Raw genomic sequence first — 19,458 nt, forward strand, 5'->3', positions numbered from 1 at the left:
CCATAGCCTTCTGAAGATTCACCCAAAATTTCGATGTGAACTTTGGATCTCTATCTGACACAATAGATTTAGGGGCTCCATGGAGACAAACTATCTCCTTCACATACAATTCAGCATACTGATCCACTGAATATGTAACTTTCACTGGTAGAAAGTGAGCCGATTTTGTGAATCTGTCCACGATGACCCATACAGAATCATACATCCCCGTAGTTCTAGGCAAACCAGTTACGAAATCCATTGCAATGTCCTCCCACTTCCATTCTGGAAGGACTAAAGGTTGCAATAACCCTGCCGGCCTTTGATGTTCAGCTTTAATTTGCTGACGGGTTAAGCATTTGGACACGTAGTCCACCACATCTCTTTTCATTCCATACCACCAGAAGTAGGGTTTCAAATCCTGATACATCTTGGTGGTTCCCGGATGCAACGAATACGGCGTGGTGTGAGCTTCATCAAGTATTTCTTTCTTAAGCTCACCAACATTAGGAACACAAACTCGAGCTTTGTATAATAACATTCCACTGTTTGAGACTGAAAAACCTCTAGGCCGACCAGCCATTACTTCGTCTCGAACCTTAACTAGCTCGGGATCTTCCAGTTGTGCCTTTCTGATTCTTTCCAACAGATCAGATTGAAGTGTTAAATTATGTAATTTCCCGACCACAAACTCAATCCCTGCACTAACCATTTCCGAAGCTAGTTGAGGGGCTATCATAGTTGTGGTACAAATTTGCCCGGGACCTTTTCTGCTTAAAGCATCGGCCACAACATTGGCTTTCCCGGGGTGATACAGTATTTCACAATCGTAGTCTTTAACCAACTCCAACCACCTTCTCTGCCTCATATTCAGATCTTTCTGGGTGAAAAAGTATTTGAGACTTTTATGATCAGTATAAATTTCACACTTTTCACCATAAAGATAATGTCGCCATATCTTTAAAGCAAAAACCACAGGAGCGAGCTCTAAATCATGAGTTGGGTAACGCTGCTCATAATCTTTCAATTGACGAGAGGCATAAGCTATGACTCTGTCAGCTTGCATCAGAACACATCCCAGACCCTGTCTGGATGCATCACAATAAACAACAAATTTTTCTTGATCTGATGGCAAAGCTAACACCGGAGCTGTTATCAAACGTTGCTTCAACTCCTGAAAGCTTGTTTCACACTTATCTGACCACACAAATCTCTGATTTTTCTTGGTCAATTCGGTTAGGGGCATAGAAAGTTTAGAAAATCCTTCGACGAAACGTCGATAATACCCTGCTAACCCGAGAAAACTTCGAACTTCCGTCACAGACTTGGGCCTCGGCCAATTCTTCACTGATTCTATCTTATTTGGATCAACCATAATTCCATTCTTTCCAACAATATGTCCCAGAAAGGACACTTCAGACAACCAGAATTCGCACTTTTTGAACTTGGCATACAGCTTGTGATCCCTAAGTCGCTGTAACACCATTCGAAGATGATGCTCGTGCTCCTCTTCTGACTGAGAGTATACAAGAATGTCATCGATAAACACTATAACGCAGTTATCGAGAAAATCCTTGAATACCCTATTCATGAGATCCATAAAGGCTGCAGGAGCATTAGTCAATCCGAACGACATTACCAGAAACTCATAGTGCCCATATTTGGTTCTAAAAGCAGTCTTCGGTATGTCCTCCTCCCGAATTCTAAGTTGATGATAACCAGACCGTAAATCAATCTTCAAAAACACTGTCTTTCCCTGAAGCTGATCGAACAGATCATCGATCCTGGGCAACGGGTACTTGTTCTTAATCGTCAACTTATTTAGTTCCCGATAATCAATACACATTCTGAGGGAACCATCTTTCTTTTTCACAAAGAGAACCGGAGCTCCCCAGGGCGATACACTGGGTCGAATAAACCCAATATCAAGAATCCCCTAGAGTTATAACTTAAGCTCCTTGAGTTCTGCTGGAGCCATCCTATATGGAGCTTTAGAAACAGGTTCAACTCCAGGTGCCAAATCAATTACAAAGTTAATCTCTCGCTGTGGCGGCAATCCCGGCAACTCCTCGGGAAACACATCAAGAAAATCTTTCACCACCCGGACTACTTCAGGCCCAAATGTTTCAGGTCTGCTGGAGTCAAATACCACTGCTAGAAATCCTACACAACCATTGCATAGTAAATCCCTAGCCCTCAGCACAGAAATAACCGGGATCCGAGACCCCTGAACTCATCCAACATAAACAAATGGATCTTCACCTTCCGGCTGAAAAGTCACCATTTTACGCCTACAATCTATACTGGCTGAATACTTGGATAGGAAATCCATTCCTAGTATAATATCAAACTCAGTTAGTTTCAATTCTATAAGATCAGTGCTCAATTCCCTATCTTCGATCCTCATTGGCATAGACCTAATGCGCCTATTAGAGATAACCAATTCCCCGCTAGGCATTAGGGTTCCAAACCCTCTTTCTAAAATATCACAAGGCCTACCCAAAAGATCAATCACTCTTGTAGCCACATATGAACGTGTAGCTCCCGAGTCAAATAATAGTGTAAATAACAAGTTGTTGACGGGAAGCTGACCTGTCACAACAGAAGGACTGGCTGCAGCATCAGCTTGGGTAATGGTAAACACACGAGCAGGAACTGGTTTCACCTCAGCTTTCGGCTCCTCTTTATTTGTCTGGGGGAAATCTTTCTTGAAATGCCCCACCATGCCACACAGGAAGCATGTCTTCCAGTTACACTCTCCCGGATGATGTTTCTTGCACCGTGGACACTCAGGGTAAGAGTAACCCTGGCGTCCTCCTCTGCCTTGGTTCACACGGAACCGCTTGCTTTGCCCCGAACCACCAGAAGCCGGAACAACTTTTCTTTTCTGCTCAGTGGTGGAGTCACCACCATCCCTACCATAAACAGGAGTAGGAACAGTGGGGGTTCCACCAACACTCGGAGTCACTCGGGGCTCTTGAAGGAATTTCACTGCTCCCTCGGCTCTCAAAGCCTTTTCAACCATCTCCGCATATGTGGTTGCTTCAGTGGTAGTAATAACCAGATCATGCCGAATCTTTGCACTCAAACCCGCTAAATATTTTTCTTTCTTGCTAAAATCAGTCGGCACAATTCCCGCCGCCAACTTAGCCAACCGATCAAACTTTGTCGTGTATTCAGTAACCGTCATTCCTTCGGTTTGCACTAGATCAGTGAACTCTTTCCGCTTTGCACTGCGGACTGCTTCATTATAATACTTGGAGTTAAATAACTCCTTGAATTCTTCCCAGGTCATCAGCGTGACGTCTCGAGTGAGGGTTATCAACTCCCACCACACGAGAGAATCTTCCTGAAACTGGAAAGTGGCGCAGGTCACCCGATCATTTCCAACCACTCCCATAAAATTGAGGATGCGTTCAATCACTGAAAGCCACTGCTCGGCCTTCATCACATCAGGACCTCCCAGAAACACTGGAGGTGCCTGTTTCCGGAACCTTTCATACAACGGCTCCATACGGTTGCCAACAACAGGTTGTTCTGCTGGCACCGCAGGAACTGCAACAGCCTGAACCACTTGAGGAGGCACGGCAAGAGGACCCTGCTGCCTCAACCTTTGAATCTCTTCATCTTGCTGGCGGATTCTATCTTGCATCTCAGCAAATCTTTGCTCCCAATCAGGAGGAGCTTGAGGTGGATTTACAGGGCGACCACCTTGAGCTCTGCCACGGCCACGGCCGCGACCACGAGGATTTTGAGGATTCCTCTAACCGCCTCCGGTCTCAACCATGTCACCCTGACTTCTTGTATTTTGCGGGGCGTCCATTTTATAGGACTTAGCCTGTGAATCCATAAGCCAGGCAGGTTAGACAGCGATCAAAACTTAACGCCGCTCTTAAAGACTTAGAGGCAACACACTTTCTTTTCTTTTTAAAGAAATATATTTAATTTAAATCTAATATGCTTCCTAACATGCTTTCACATTCACATTTATTTAAAGTACTAAACAAGTACAGGCTTACTGAACCGTGAACCGAGCTTTCTCTGATGAAGATTGTACATATCATAGCAAGCTTCGGTAGACAAACCTGGCGGCTCTGATACCAAAATTGTAACGCCCTAATGCTAAGGCACGCTACAGTGCTTTTTCAATTATTGTGCAATCTTTGCTAATCAAAGAAATTTCTCGAAAAACGTGTCAAATTAAAACTTTTGCTTTAAATATTAAACTTTGTAATATAATATAATATTTACAAATTCCGGGGTCCCGTTGTTAAACTTTGTAAAATTTACTTTTCAAACTATACATTCAAAATACACAAGTTCTCGGTCGCACAGCGACTTTCAAAATACAACTCCCAGATGTCCCGAGACCGAACACTCCAGGTCGCGCCGCTTGACATGTACAATCTCACCCGAGCTCAGGTTCACTCTTGTTCAGCCTTCGCCTTTCCCTTACCTACACATAGAAGTAGAAACTGTGAGTCAACAGACTCGGTAAGAAATGCATATAACATACCATATAATTTCTGACCTGTAAATAGGCGCCCATACACCTATTTACAGAGCTTAAATGATGAGTATGAACGTTCAATACCAGGGTACAACCACTATACAACATACACATCGTACCTCACTGTACGAGTGTTGGTAGGGTTTACCCCGAACACTGAGTAACACTGAGTGATGTACCACACACCCTAGCATTTTCCCGTGCCTGTGTTGGTATCACTGTGTCGTACTCACAGTGTCAGTAATTACTATACCAATGCACTCTATAACTTATTCATATAAGTGTTGGTAGTGCATAACATAATTCAAGCATGCATATACAATCACATATACACACATTCAGATAATCACATCATACATTATACATAGTTCTTACTTGTTTTCCGAATTCAAGTGTGTTGGCCGACCTGAACGGAATTCATGTGCTAGATGGATGCCCTAATCACAATAATAGCAACACAGATGAGTGACTCGCTAAATCACTTTCCGGGACTTAAACTTGAAACTAAAAGTTTCCCTATCGATAAACCTCATGACAATACCCTAAATATCTCAAAATTGGCCAAAACTAGGGTTCTGGAATTTCCCCCAACAGGCAGACCGGTTCCCAACCGGCAATCCGGTTCTAGGTCACCAACCGGTCGACCGGTTGGTACTGGTCCCCCAGAACCGGAATTTCGGTTCTGAGCTGGGAGCCCAAAAATCATTCCCCTTAACTCAAATAAAGCCCAAACCTTACCAAACTCCCCAGTACACCTATACAATGCATACACAATAGAATCCAAGCAATATTTCACAGAACAAACCAATAAATCCAATTATGCCATTAAAGCTCAAAGCTTGAGTTTCAAAACTCAAGCTTGCTTAGAACCAATATCAAGAATCAAAACCAGAAGCTAGGGACTCAAATTAACTCAAACTAACCCTTGAATTCGAACCCTAAGCAATTCAAACCTTAACAGCTCCTATTACCCCAAAACACCATTTCAACCTAACTTAAAAACTTGAAAACTAAGAAGGGTTCATTGGAACTTACCTTAGATTGATTATCTCCTTAGAAATCCTTGCTGAAATCCAACAATCAACAACAAACTCCCTTGGTTTGTCTCAGCCGAAAGCAAGAGAGAGAGAGAGGGGTTCAAGAAGAAAGCAATTTTCTATTTTTCCTTTTTCCTTGATTTTTCTTCAAATGAGACAAAAGGGTTAAGTTAATCCCTTGCTGAAATCAACTTGATTAGGTGTCAAAAACCTAAGGCAGCCACCTGTAGACGCTAAAATCTACAATGATCGGAATGAGCGTTTGTGGGCACCGACAACCTGCGGAACAAAGACAAAGGATGACCGTAAAACCTTGGGACACCGAGGTGGTACCGGCCGAAGGCATTCCGACGGTCAAGTCAGTAAATTTATAGTGCGAAGTAGAAAAGAAAACAAGAAATGTAAATAAATACTTCCTGTGTTTATGGTTATGTGGTGATCCACGGTCAAACCTCGCTCACCGGAATGAGAAAGAGTATGTCAGATCGTAGAGAAATAATAAGTTTGGTAGTAAAACTATAGAGAGAGAGAGAGAGTGAATATTCGTCTATCCTTCTTCCTCTCTCTCAGTCCCAGTGTGGGCCTATTTATTATCTTAGAAAAACGACTACCTCTTGAAACGTGGTCTGTCCCTAGAGAAACGGTCTTCCCCCACTTCTTTAGGGATGAGCGTCATCTTTTAGGTTCGTTCCTGAATGAGTGCCCTCCCATTAGTGTATCACTCAGAGGGTTGATACTCTCGCTCCGCTATGCTAGGGAAGATCGCTATTTTCGTGGGTTAGTTAGGAAACTTAACGTTCTTCTTCCTCCACGCGTCAACCCTAACATTACACTTTAAAACAGGCTTTATTGCGGGCTGGACATTCGAATATGGGTATGACCCAAAAGGCATGGATTGGGCGTGGCCCATGTGAGCCACTAGGCTTATGGGTTCTTTGTTTCTAACTTATATAAGTGGGCTTTGTAAGTACTTCGATCGTTGGGCCTTTTCATTGGGCTTAGAGCAATTTTTGGCCACTACAGTTTGTCCCTTGCTCTTTAAGTTGAGTTATACTCAAATTAAGGAGCATCACCCGCAGGCGTGCATGATTGACTCGGAGTGCCTATAGTGTGATTTTAGATCGAGAATAATTGGGCCGGCATAAGTTGTAGTAGTTAGTTTAGATTTAATTGTAAAGGGTTGGGCCCTCAAGAATAATTGAAGGCCAAATTTCTTGTATGAATATTTTTTAATATATCTTGTTGTGAACAAGCCATATGTAATTTTATCTTGAGGACCTACTCAATTTTAATCTGTTTAAGGATGCTTCAATTTATAAATATTAGTTTTTAGAAGTCATGTCTAGCTTCTACAATGTATGATGAGGCCTAGTAGTTAGCTTAGTGATATTTTGTACACTAATGGGCGGTCCAAGTCTAGTAGGTGAGCCCATGGATGTGTGTTTTGCCTTTTGTCATATTGGATTTAATAGGACAAGAAAAAGTCTTTGATGTGAGTGGAGAGTACGTTGTCAACTTTGATAGATTGATGGACATGTGATAAAAGTTGTATGAAAATAACCAAGCATTGTTATTTCATATTTTATAGGTGGCGTGAATAACAGGATAATTTTGAAGAGAAAAAATAGCTCATGTCTATATGGTCAAGACAACTAGGTAATGTACAAGTACATCTGGTTGTGAAATGACCCACTATGTATATACATATTTTTATGTATGAATTGAATCATCTCACATCAGTAATAAGTGAGTTACTTTTATTGTGTAAGTGCATATATAAGTCGTACCTTTAAAGTGTTATATATGTGCTCTGCAAAGTTGTCCTTTGGAAGATAGCATATAATCTCTAGCTAGGCTTGTCCGCCTTTTTTAGAGATATGTTGGTATGACCCCATGTTGTGGTCAGAGTAAGCACTATATTGACCTTAGGTTGGTCTGCACATATATTGATTTAAGGATGTCAATCCCTAATTATGGTTGTAATATATAATGAACTTGCACAATGTTGAAGAGTCACATCATTAGTGTAGATATGAAAATTGCAAAGGTTCCTCTACCTATATGTGGAGTGACCAATATGCAAATAAACCATTATAGGTTCTGACTCTAATAACATGTTGGATGATGGTCAAATTTTTGCAAGTGAGGAAGAGTTTGTTTTTGTACTTTGATAAAGTATTTGTACTCATACATATATACATACTTATTTCAGTTGCTGTCAATTGCCTAATGGTCTGTTTCAACTAAGGATGTCTATTGAGATTACTTCTACTTCATGTATATCCATGAGTGAGGGTCTGCCATACTATTATTATATTTACAAGTATTGTATGAACAATAGTGACCATTCCATATATGCATATTTTTTTTTCTATGTTCAGTGGTGTAACATAGTGTGAATGACAGTGTAAACTAGGTAATGTAGTGCCTCAACTTGTTGTATCTCACTTGAAATAATTTCTCTCTGCTATAGAAAATTATTTTCACAGTGAGTGAGATGATCACAAGAGTGTGTGTATATATATACTCATGAGCCACATCAGATTGTGTATATGGCTAATAATGGGTTTAGAGAATGAGTTGCTCTACTAGTATTTTTGAAACTTAGATTTTCATTCCTCTATAGTGTTATTGTTCTACATAAGAGGGTCTAGTAATTTTAACTAGTCACTTTTCTTCTTTTCATTTTCAAGTAGCGTTGTGGAAAGCTTTGGATGGTGAAAGGCTAGGAAGTCTCCTTCTTGTTGGTAAGTGTTTCTAGCATTCCTTTCATCATTTAAAATGTTGTCGTGTTCTTGGTATTTTTGATGCTCTTAGAACAATATTTGATTTATAAAATAGTTGTGTAGTGTTTGTATATTTTGATTCAAATTTGTAACAAATAATGTGGTTTTTGTGTTTTGAACTTATCCATGACTTTCAAAGTATGACCATAGAAATTTTGTATAAAAGTAACAAGAATTTTTTGATAAGCATAGTGGGTGTGGTATGACCGTAGGATTTTGTATGAGCTTGATGCATAATACGTCCACTAAAATTTTAATAAAAGCATGATGCGTAGCATGGATGTAATGTTTTTATATGACGCGTAGTATGATCGTTGGATATCATAGCATATATATGTTTTGAGTTTTCATAGATCATTAAATTTTGTCTAGTGTTTGTGACCATACTCTTGTTGAGCGGTGAGATGGGATCTTGGGAAAGTGCGACTTCACCATTAATGATTGGGGTTCCTTCTTCTACAGAAGGAGGATCTCATTCAATGTTGGATAGTGATGAAGATATTCCTAATGCTCAACCATTACCTCAAGTCACTTTGGTTGACAGTGATGATAAGGGGGAAGTTTTTGATGAGAATGTATGTAAGATTGATGGAGAGCCTCGAGCTCTTGAGTATGCGATAATGGTACATGATTATGAGGGTGACAAGAATGAGTATGTCGGGCGGTCCCTTCACTTTTTGAGGGACAACCCGAGGTCTAGTATGACTAAGGGTGATATCCTACGCATGCGACATCAATATGAGATTCATTCTTCTATACAAATGCGACTTCCAACTATCGCTGAGCGTCCCGATTGGGATAGTGGCGATTGGGTTTGTATGTATGAATTTCCTTTTAGGATTTGCTTTCGATTCCCTTTCCCTCCATTTGTACAAGAAGTATTGGACTATTATGAGGTAGCTCCTAGCCAACTTATGCCAAATGCTTGGAGGTTATTGTTAGGTATAGAAGTCATAGTTAGAGTGAAGGGTAAGAGGGTTGACCTTGTAGATTTTCAGTCAAGTTATTATCTTAAACAACACGATACAGATAAGGGTCGATTTCTATTCACTCTTAGAGCGAACAAAAAAGCTTGGGTAACAGAGCTGGTTCCGAGCAACAAGAGGGGTTGGAGGAAGAAATATTGTTTTGTCAAAGGTGACCTGTTTGGAACGAGTGATTATGAGGTTCCTACTTCATGGAGAACCTTAAGTGAGTGAGGAGTGTTGGTTTCTTTGTCTTTTTTTTTTTATTTGATACTTGATTTGTCTATGAATACTAATTACTTCTCTTTGTCATTGTAGGTAAGGGGCTCACTCGATGTCCTCGAGGGGGGTATTGGTCCGAAGCTCGAGTTAACGACTTGCTCTCTATTCCTTCCGATCAAAGAGCCCATAACAAGCTTCTTGTTTTGGATAAATCTTGTGTTGGAAATTTGTGGAGAGGTGCGCAACGTCAAGAAGGTAGTATTTTTTCACTCAACGTTGTCAAGCGCGTCCCCATCCTTTTGTTGACCCGAGCTTTAGAGAAGGTTAGTGGTCCCTTCTCTTTGATTCGTCATTTAACGGAAGAAGAACGTTTCCTTGCAGACTGTTATTATAAGAGGATGACTTTCAAGGTTTGTGGAGCGGATGATGCTGTCGCTAGGGGTAAGACTACTTTACTTGGAAAGAGGTCTAAGAAGACCACAAGTCATGTTGTGAAACCTCGAGTTCCTGCTAAGGAACATGGAACCGGTAGCTCTCAGTTGCCAGCTGATGGTGTGGTTGCGGCTTCTCCACTGAAGGGTGACAACGAGTTGTCTATTGAGGAGAGTATGATCAACCTGTCCATCTCTTCCAACATTTCGCCCTACTCTGACCCTGCTTCTATCGAAGGTCATGTTGAGGCTCTTCTCCATCCGAGAGATGAAGAGCGTTTGAGGGGCATCGGAGTTGCGGGGCGAGCGAATTACAATGTTTCTACGATTTACCAAGTAAGTTTGGAAAGAATTTGTATGTACGCATATGTAGTTATTTTTGTGTGTTACTCGTGGTAATTCAACTTGTTTTTTGTAGGCTATTCAAGCAGTCCTCTACTTAAGGCGTGACACAATTTCGCTTGATCAAAAGAACAGAGCTTTGAACAAGGAGCATTCTAGACTTAGAAAGGAAGTGGAGAAGTTGAAGTTGGAAGGAGAAACTACCAAATCATCATATGACAAGCTAAAACAGGATTATTCCTCGTTGAATACTGAGTTGGAGCGTGTGCGTGCCAAACTCAAGGAGGAGGAGGCTAAGTATGTCGCATTGTACCAGGAGGTTGATGATATTTCACTCAAGACTGCCATCAAGACAAGGGGGGAGTTGATGATACAGTATAAGAAAGGGCTCCATCGTGGATGGGACGTCGATGGTGCTATTGCACTTCATGAAGAATATTTGGCTCTTGAGCAAGAGAATGAAATGGATGTTGACGCTCATATCTCTGTGTTTGATAAGGGCGCTGATGCTCATACCTCTGTCCCTAGTATGGGTGTCGACGCTCATACTTCTGTTTCTGGCGGGAGTGGCATTGACGATGTGATGTTCTCCATTGCTGAAGATGGTACCATTGCTCCATAGTGGGTCTTTTAAGTTCTCCCTTTTGTTTACAAGTGACAATTGATTTAAACTTTAGGTCCAATTTGTTTAAAGTATGAACATCGCCATTGTGGCATTAAGTATGTATGCTTAACGATCCTTTTGATGTGCGGACATCCTCTTAGTGATGAGGCTTTTGAATTTTATGACGCTTTGATGTATGACCGTTGCTTTTGCGGTGGTGTGACTTATTATCTTAATTTGGTATTAATATTCTTCATTTTTCATTTTGCTGATGTTTTATGTTATTCGGTTGATGTAAATTTTGCATTGATCCATGTACTATATCCCCTAGTCTAAGTCTTAGTGAGGGTCACTAAAACTTAGACTTTGGAACAGCTTGACTGAGTACATCGCACTTGGCTGACCGTAACACTGTTGAGTAAATTTTATATTTAGTTACGATTGAACGCAATTCTGAAGGCTTGAGTTTATAGATGAATAGGTGGGTTGGTCGCAACCCTTATCACTTAATTTGTGAGTGAATACTTGTGTTGAGTGTAATTCCTATCACTTACTTTATAAGTGAATAGTTGGGTTGAGCGTGGGTTGAGCGTAGCTCCTAATACTTACTTTGTAAGTGAATAGTTGGGTTGAGCGTAGCTCATGTTACTTATTTTATAAGTGAAAAGCTGGGTTGAGCGTAGCTCCTATTACTTACTTTGTAAGTGAATAGTTGGGTTGAGCGTAGCTCATGTCACTTGTTTTATAAGTGAAAAGTTGGGTTGAGCGTAGCTCCTATTACATACTTTGTAAGTGAATAGTTGGGTTGAGCGTAGCTCATGTCACTTGTTTTATAAGTGAAAAGTTGGGTTGAGCGTAGCTCTTATCACTTATTTTATAAGTGAAAAGTTGGGTTGAGCGTAGCTCCTATTACTTACTTTGTAAGTGAGTAGTTGGGTTGAGCGTAGCTCATGTCACTTATTTTATAAGTGAATATTTGGGATGAGCGTAGCTCATGTCACCTATTTTATAAGTGAAAAGTTGGGTTGAGCGTAGCTCATATTACTTACTTTTTAAGTGAATAGTTGGGTTGAGCGTAGCTCATGTCACTTATTTTATAAGTGGATATTTGGGATGAGCGTAGCTCATGTCACCTATTTTATAAGTGAAAAGTTGGGTTGAGCGTAGCTCCTATTACTTACTTTTTAAGTGAATAGTTGGGTTGAGCGTAGCTCATGTCACTTATTTTATAAGTGAATATTTGGGATGAGCGTAGCTCATGTCACCTATTTTATAAGTGAAAAGTTGGGTTAAGCGTAGCTCCTATTACTTACTTTTTAAGTGAATAGTTGGGTTGAGCGTAGCTCCTATTACTTACTTTGTAAGTGAATAGTTGGGTTGAGCGTAGCTCATGTCACTTGTTTTATAAGTGAAAAGTTGGGTTGAGCGTAGCTCTTATCACTTATTTTATAAGTGAAAAGTTGGGTTGAGCGTAGCTCCTATTACTTACTTTGTAAGTGAATAGTTGGGTTGAGCGTAGCTCATGTCACTTATTTTATAAGTGAATATTTGGGATGAGCGTAATGTCACCTATTTTATAAGTGAAAAGTCGGGTTGAGCGTAGCTCATATTACTTACTTTTTAAGTGAATATCTGAGTTGAGCGTAGCTCCTATTACTTACTTTGTAAGTGAATATTCTGGTTGAGCGTGGCTCACTTGTTATTACTTTTATTTTACGTTTTTGAGCTCCAAAATATAACAAACACTTAAAACAATTGACACAGGTATTTACGTGGAAACCCTTTCGGGAAAAAACCACGGGCGGAGCATGCGAAAATCCACTATGTAGAATGACAGTGTACAAGGGGGGGCATTGTTTTGCCATACATGTGATTAGAAATGGTATTTCTTAAGGTGTATGGCATTCCAGCTATTTCCTATGTTTCTTCCATCTGCTGCTCGGAGTTTGTATGCTCCTTGGCCAACTATCTTTGTAATTTGGTAAGGCCCCTCCCAATTGGGTCCTAACTTGCCTGCTCCTTCTTCCTTCGTGTTTTGGAACACTCGTCGTAGTACCCATTCTCCTTCCTTGAATTGTCGGACCCTAATGTTCTTATTGAAATGTTGGGCCACCTTTTGCTGGTATGCTGCTATTCTGATAAGTGCTTGTTCTCTCTTTTCGTCTAACAAATCAAGTTCTGTGTTCATGGTCTGTTGATTTAGATCATCCGTGGAGTGTTCATATCTGATGGTTGGTATTTCGATTTCTGCTGGGATGACCGCTTCAGTTCCATATGTCAATGCAAATGGGGTCTCTCCAGTCGAGGTCTTTGCTGTTGTCCCAGGTAAGACCACAAGACTTCGGTAATTCATCTGCCCATCTCCCTTTGGCTTTCTCTAGACGTTTTTTGAGTGTGTTGACTATTGTCTTGTTGGTTGATTCTGCTTGTCCGTTTGCTTGAGGGTATCGTGGTGTTGAGAATGATAATTGTATCCCCCATTCTGCACAAAAGCTTTGGAAATCTTGGCTTATGAACTGTGAACCGTTGTCCGTAACTATCTCCTTTGGAATTCCGAACCTGCATATTATATTTTTCCAGATAAAGTTTTTTACCTCTCGATCCCTAACTTGTGCGAAGGCTTCAGCTTCTACCCATTTGGTGAAGTAGTCAGTTAAGGCTAGCATGAATACCCTCTGCCCTGGAGCAGTTGGCATCTTGCCTACAATGTCCATCCCCCATCTCATAAATGGCCACGGTGTAAGTGAAGAGTGGAGCTTCTCTGGAGGTAAATGAGATATTTGAGCAAACCTTTCGCACTTGTCGCATTAATGAACAAAATTATAGGAGTCCGCTCGCATGGTTGGCCAATAGTAGCCTATTGTTAGAGCTTTGTTGCATAAACTCCGATGGCCTGAGTGGTTTCCGCATTCACCTTGATGTAGCTCTTGGAGAATGTAATTGGATTCAGCTGGTAATAGACATCTGAGTAATGGTCCTGAGAATGATCGTCTATAGAGTTTCCCATTGTATAGTGTAAATCTGGCCGCTTTAGCTCTTAGTTTTCTTGACTCGTTCTTGTCATGTGGTAGAGTTCCATCCTCTAGGTACCGCATTATTGGCTTCATCCAGTTGTCTTGTTCATTCAAACTTTTTACATCTTCGTTGGGCTTCCATGTCGCTGGCCATTGCATTATCACCACAGGGAATGGTGACTCCATCTTTGATTTGAATGGATGAGCCGAGATTAGCAAGAGCGTCGGCGTGGTTGTTCTCTAGTCTCGGCACTTGGTTAATGGTGAATTTTGTGAATCTTGAAATCTTATCTTGAACAATCTGGAGATAGGATGCCATTTTTGAATCTTTGGCCTGGTATGACCCGTTGAGTTGGTTTACGATAAGTTGAGAATCTGACATGACTTCAATGGTTTTGGCATTCAACTCAATGGATAGATCTAGCCCAGCGATCAACGCCTCGTATTCAGCCTCATTGTTGGTAAGTTTGAAGTCACATCTGATCGCCCGCTGGATAACATCTCCTTGAGGGGAGGTAAGGACGATTCCTAGGCCACTCCCCTTACTATTGCTTGATCCATCTACTGCTAGCATCCATGTCGAGTTGGTTTGCTCGTTTAAGCATAATAATTCCTTTTCAGCTTGTACCTATCCAACACAAGAAAAGTCAGCAATAAAATCTGCCAATACCTGTGACTTGATGGCTGTCCTCGGTTGATATGTTAGTATTCACTGAGCTCAACAGCCCATTTGGTCATGCGTCCAGAAAGTTCCGGTTTGTGTAGAATGCTACGGAGTGGGTATTGGGTTAGCACCACTATGGGATGACACTGGAAATAGGGCCTGAGCTTGCGTCCTGCTGTGACAAGTGCTAAGGCCAATTTTTCCAGCTGAGTGTATCTTGTTTCAGCATCTAGCAATGTCTTCGAAACGTAGTAAATCGGTTGTTGCTTTCCTTCATCTTCTCGAACTAGTGCGGCGCTGACCGCTGCTTCTGAAACTGCCAGATACATGTACAGCGTTTCTCCATCCTTAGGCTTTGCTAGGAGTGGAGGGGAGCTGAGATAGCTCTTGAGTTGTCTTAGCGCTTCTTCGCATTCCTCCGTCCACACAAAGTCTTTGGTCTTTCTAAGAGTTGAAAAGAATAAGTGGCAGCGGTCGGATGACTTTGAAATGAAACGGCTGAGCGCTGCTATCCTTCCGTTGAGACGTTGAATATCTTTGATTGACTTTGGAGATTGTATATTTTGGATTGATCGTATCTGGTCTGGATTTGCTTCGATCCCTCTTTTTGTGACGAGGTAACCTAAGAATTTTCCTGAAGAGACACCAAAAGAGCATTTAGTAGGATTAAGTTTCATATTGTATTTTTCTAATACCTGGAATGCTTGCTTGAGGTGATCGAGGTGATTCTCTGCTGCTAAAGATTTGACAAGCATGTCGTCAATGTAAACTTCCATCGTCTTTCCAAGCATGTCGGTAAACATTCGATTGACCAACCTTTGGTACGTGGCCCCAGCATTCTTTAGTCCGAACGGCATGACTTTGTAGCAAAAAGTCCCTCTCTCAGTTATGAATGATGTTTTTTCTTGATCATTGGGATGCATTAAGATTTGGTTATATCCAGAGAAAGCATCCATGAAACTCAACAATTCATGTCCAGCTGTTGCATCTACCATCATGTCAATGTGAGGAAGTGGAAACGAATCCTTCGGACATGCCTTGTTGAGATCAGTAAAGTCGATACATACCCTCCACTTTCCATTCTTCTTCTTCACAACTACTACGTTTGCTAACCAGTCAGGATAGTCAACCTCCCTGACTGATCCCACGTCGATTAGTTTTTGTATCTCCTCATTTATCACCTTGTTGCGATCGGGTGTGAATTTACGTCTTTTTTGCCTGACCGGTGGGTAATCAGGGTCAACCTGCAACTTGTGAACAATAATGTTAGAATCAATACATGTCATGTCCTCATGGGACCATGCAAAGCAGTGATGGCGTTTGATTAAGAATTCGATCAGCCTGGCTCGAAACTCAGGTGTAAGCTTTGTTCCAATCTGGACTTTATGGTTTGGGAACTCCTTGCTAATGCACACGTCATCTAGGTCTTCCATACTGGGTTCATCCGGTGCAAAGGTCGGACTAGACTGCTGTAGTTGCTATAATGTTGCCGATTTCTCTTTTAGCGAGTTTTGATAACAATCTCGAGCAGTTTTTTGGGCTCCCCATATTTCTTTCACTCCCCACTTGGTTGGGAACCTGATCACTTGGTGGTATGTGGATGGCACGGCTTTCATGGAATGGATCCACGGTCGGCCCAAGATTGCATTATAAGCTGATGGAGAGTCAACTACAAGGAACTTCGTCTGTAGGTTGACTCCTTCTGCATAAACGTGGAGTGTGACCTCGCCGACTGATTGTTTCTGCTCTCCACTGAACCCAACCAATACTGTGGATTTACGGATGATGGTGGCCTCGTCGATCCCCATCTCCCTAAGAGCATTCAAAAATAAGATGTTAGCAGAGCTACCGTTATCGATCAGTATACGTTTAGTAAAATAATTCGAAATAAATAAAGAAATGACTAAAGCATCATGGTGAGGATTGAGCAAATCTGAAGCTTCGTCATCCACGAAGCTGATGGTCTGGCCGTTATAGGCTGATGGTTGTTTCTTTGGTCTACCATCTGTCCCGACTATTTCATGTGCATGCCTCTTAGCGGCTGAGTATGTTACGCCGCTGACCTCTGACCCTCCGGAGATGACATTACATGTCCGGGTGTGCTGCGGTGGTTCTGGTGGTGTTGTTGGCCTCTTATCTGCTTCCGTCACGGTCATCTTCCCCTTGTCTGATAAAAAATCTCGCAATTGACCTTTGCGCAAGAGTCCAGCCACTTCATATCTTAATGCTATGCATTCTGGAGTGGTATGTCCGTGGTCATTATGAAATTCACACCACTTTGTCATGTCGCGCATTGCTGCTGGCTTTTTAATCTTTTCAGGCCACTTGACTTGGCTTCCCATTCCTTTCATTACTGCAACTATTTTGACAGGGCTAATGTTCAGGTTGTATTCAGGAATCGGTCCCTTGTCTGATTCCCTCATCCGCCGAGGTAGTGTTGTCTTTGCAATGTAATCTCTTGATCTGTGTGATTGGTTGGAGTTCTCGCTATCTCTGTATGACCGTGATCTGTTTGTTGGATAAGGTTCTGAATAATGGTAGGACTATCGTCGCTCTACCCTCTTCGGTACTCTACTGTCGCGAGAGTAAGAGTATGATGTTGTCGATTGTCTATTGGATTCGTCTTCCTCCCACTTGATCTGCGCCCAAGCTTTGGCAAGCACGTCCTCCATTGTCCTGCATGGATATTTTGTGAGTTCTTTGTAAAGATCAGATTCTACCTGCAGGCCTTTACGGAAGGCGGTAATGGCTGTGTCCACGTTGCATGCTGTGATGGAAACTTTTTCAGCATTGAATCTGGCCACATAGTCTCGTAAGGATTCGCCTCTCCTTTGTTTGATGCGGTATAGGTCATCTAAGAGTTTCTCCAATTTCCTGCTGCTCGCAAATTGTTCTACAAAAACATCCCTTAACTGAGCAAAAGAAGAAATCGAATTATTGGGTAAATTCGTGTACCATTGGAGGGCTGGGCCAGCCAAGCTAGACCCAAACCCCTTACACATGCATGCCTCGCGCAACTCGCGAGGGATGGCGGCAGTGAACATCCTTTGTTTATAACTGGCTATATGATCGTTTGGATCGCTTGTTCCGTCGTACATCCTCATTAATGGGAACACAAACTTCTTTGGCATCTCGACCAATGCAATGGCGTCAACAAAAGGTGAGTCAGCAAAACTGCTAGGCAAACTTTTCTTTATTGGTGTTGGAACCCCTGGGATACGTTGGATCATTGCTTCCATCCCTTCGAACCTTCGAGCGATCGCTCGTTCAATCAAATCCTCCTGAGTTAGAGTATGAATGGTGGTATGACCTGCATCAACAGAAGATGGATTCAGGTTAGAGTTTAGCATAGCCTGTGTGGCAGTTACCTGTGATGGTGGGAGTCCTTCAAGAGGAGACGTTTTTGGAGGATCAGATGTTGTAGTGCCAACCCCCAAATTGCTAGTCGATGGGGGGCTGACTATAGGCAGGCTAGTTGTAGGAAGGCTGACCGTAGGCAGGCCAGTTGCAGGAAGGCTGACCGTAGGCAGACCAGTTGTAGGAAGACTGACCGTAGGCAGGTCGGAGGCAACATTGTTGGTCGTTAGACCTCCAGAGTTTGTCCCATCTGTTTGCATATCAGTATGTTCAGATTGTTGAGGTTGAGAACCTCCTACGACAGAATGACTTCCTAACGTTGGAGTCGATGTTCCTCCAAGTGTTTGTTGATCAGAGACTTGGGTCTCTGTTCTTATAGGAGTTGAGTCTAGTGATGCCATTGGTGCAATTGGAACTCGGAACCGACTTTGAGCAACACTGGAAGTTGTCATGGTAGCCTTCAGTGACTCCATTTGTGATTTTATTGTGGCATTTTCACTCCTAAATGTTGCGTTCTCCTCCTTAAAGGCTGCATTTTCTCGCTCCAGAACTCCAATTCGCTCAGCCATCTCGCGCATCTGGGCCATTATCGTGGCAAGCTGTTCATTGACATTGGGTTGTTCTTGGGCAACAAACTCTCCTTCTTCTGCCATTTGAAGTGTGGTAATGATAGATCGCCTTGCTCACAGTCAGTTTGTCAGGGCCCCACGGTGGGCGCCAAATTGTAGACGCTAAAATCTACAATCATCGGAATGAGCGTTTGTGGGCACCGACAACCTGCGGAACAAAGACAAAGGATGACCGTAAAACCTTGGGACACCGGGGTGGTACCGGCCGAAGGCACTCCGACGGTCAAGTCAGTAAATTTATAGTGCGAAGTAGAAAAGAAAACAAGAAATGTAAATAAATACTTCCTGTGTTCATGGTTATGTGGTGATCCACGGTCAAACCTCGCTCACCGGAATGAGAAAGAGTATGTCAGATCGTAGAGAAATAATAAGTTTGGTAGTAAAACTATAGAGAGAGAGAGTGAATATTCGTCTATCCTTCTTCCTCTCTCTCAGTCCCAGTGTGGGCCTATTTATTATCTTAGGAAAACGACTACCTCTTGAAACGTGGTCTGTCCCTAGAGAAACGGTCTTCCCCCACTTCTTTAGGGATGAGCGTCATCTTTTAGGTTCGTTCCTGAATGAGCGCCCTCCCATTAGCGTATCACTCAGAGGGTTGATACTCTCGCTCCGCTATGCTAGGGAAGATCGCTATTTTCGTGGGTTAGTTAGGAAACTTAACGTTCTTCTTCCTCCACGCGTCAACCCTAACATTACACTTTAAAACAGGCTTTATTGCGGGCTGGACATTCGAATATGGGTATGACCCAAAAGGCATGGATTGGGCGTGGCCCATGTGAGCCACTGAGCTTATGGGTTCTTTGTTTCTAACTTATATAAGTGGGCTTTGTAAGTACTTCGATCGTTGGGCCTTTTCATTGGGCTTAGAGCAATTTTTGGCCACTACACCACCTATCTTTTGTTTCTTTTTATATGCCA

General features: G+C 42.1%; 2 protein-coding genes across 3 annotated transcripts; one reads left to right on the forward strand and one right to left on the reverse strand.

Annotated features, from left to right (window-relative positions):
• The first annotated feature begins 8,870 nt into the window (after positions 1–8,870).
• Positions 8,871–11,137, forward strand: LOC115696430 (uncharacterized). Of its 2 annotated transcripts, XM_061118451.1 has the most exons (4): positions 8,871–9,503; positions 9,596–9,754; positions 9,881–10,266; positions 10,349–11,137. In XM_061118451.1, the coding sequence occupies exons 1-4, from the start codon at positions 8,933–8,935 to the stop codon at positions 10,892–10,894; spliced, it is 1,662 nt and encodes a 553-aa protein (XP_060974434.1). In that variant the 5' UTR covers positions 8,871–8,932; the 3' UTR covers positions 10,895–11,137. The 2 variants fall into 2 exon arrangements, with proteins under 2 accessions (XP_060974434.1, XP_060974433.1); XM_061118450.1 differs by having other exon boundaries at positions 9,596–10,266.
• A 4,895-nt stretch (positions 11,138–16,032) lies between these two features.
• On the reverse strand, positions 16,033–16,977 carry LOC133039668 (uncharacterized). The gene has a single exon (XM_061118575.1). The coding sequence runs from the start codon at positions 16,975–16,977 to the stop codon at positions 16,033–16,035; it is 945 nt and encodes a 314-aa protein (XP_060974558.1).
• Positions 16,978–19,458: the final 2,481 nt, after the last annotated feature.

Source organism: Cannabis sativa, chromosome 7 (genome assembly GCF_029168945.1).
Source record: "Cannabis sativa cultivar Pink pepper isolate KNU-18-1 chromosome 7, ASM2916894v1, whole genome shotgun sequence".
NCBI classification, from domain to species: Eukaryota; Viridiplantae; Streptophyta; class Magnoliopsida; order Rosales; family Cannabaceae; genus Cannabis; species Cannabis sativa.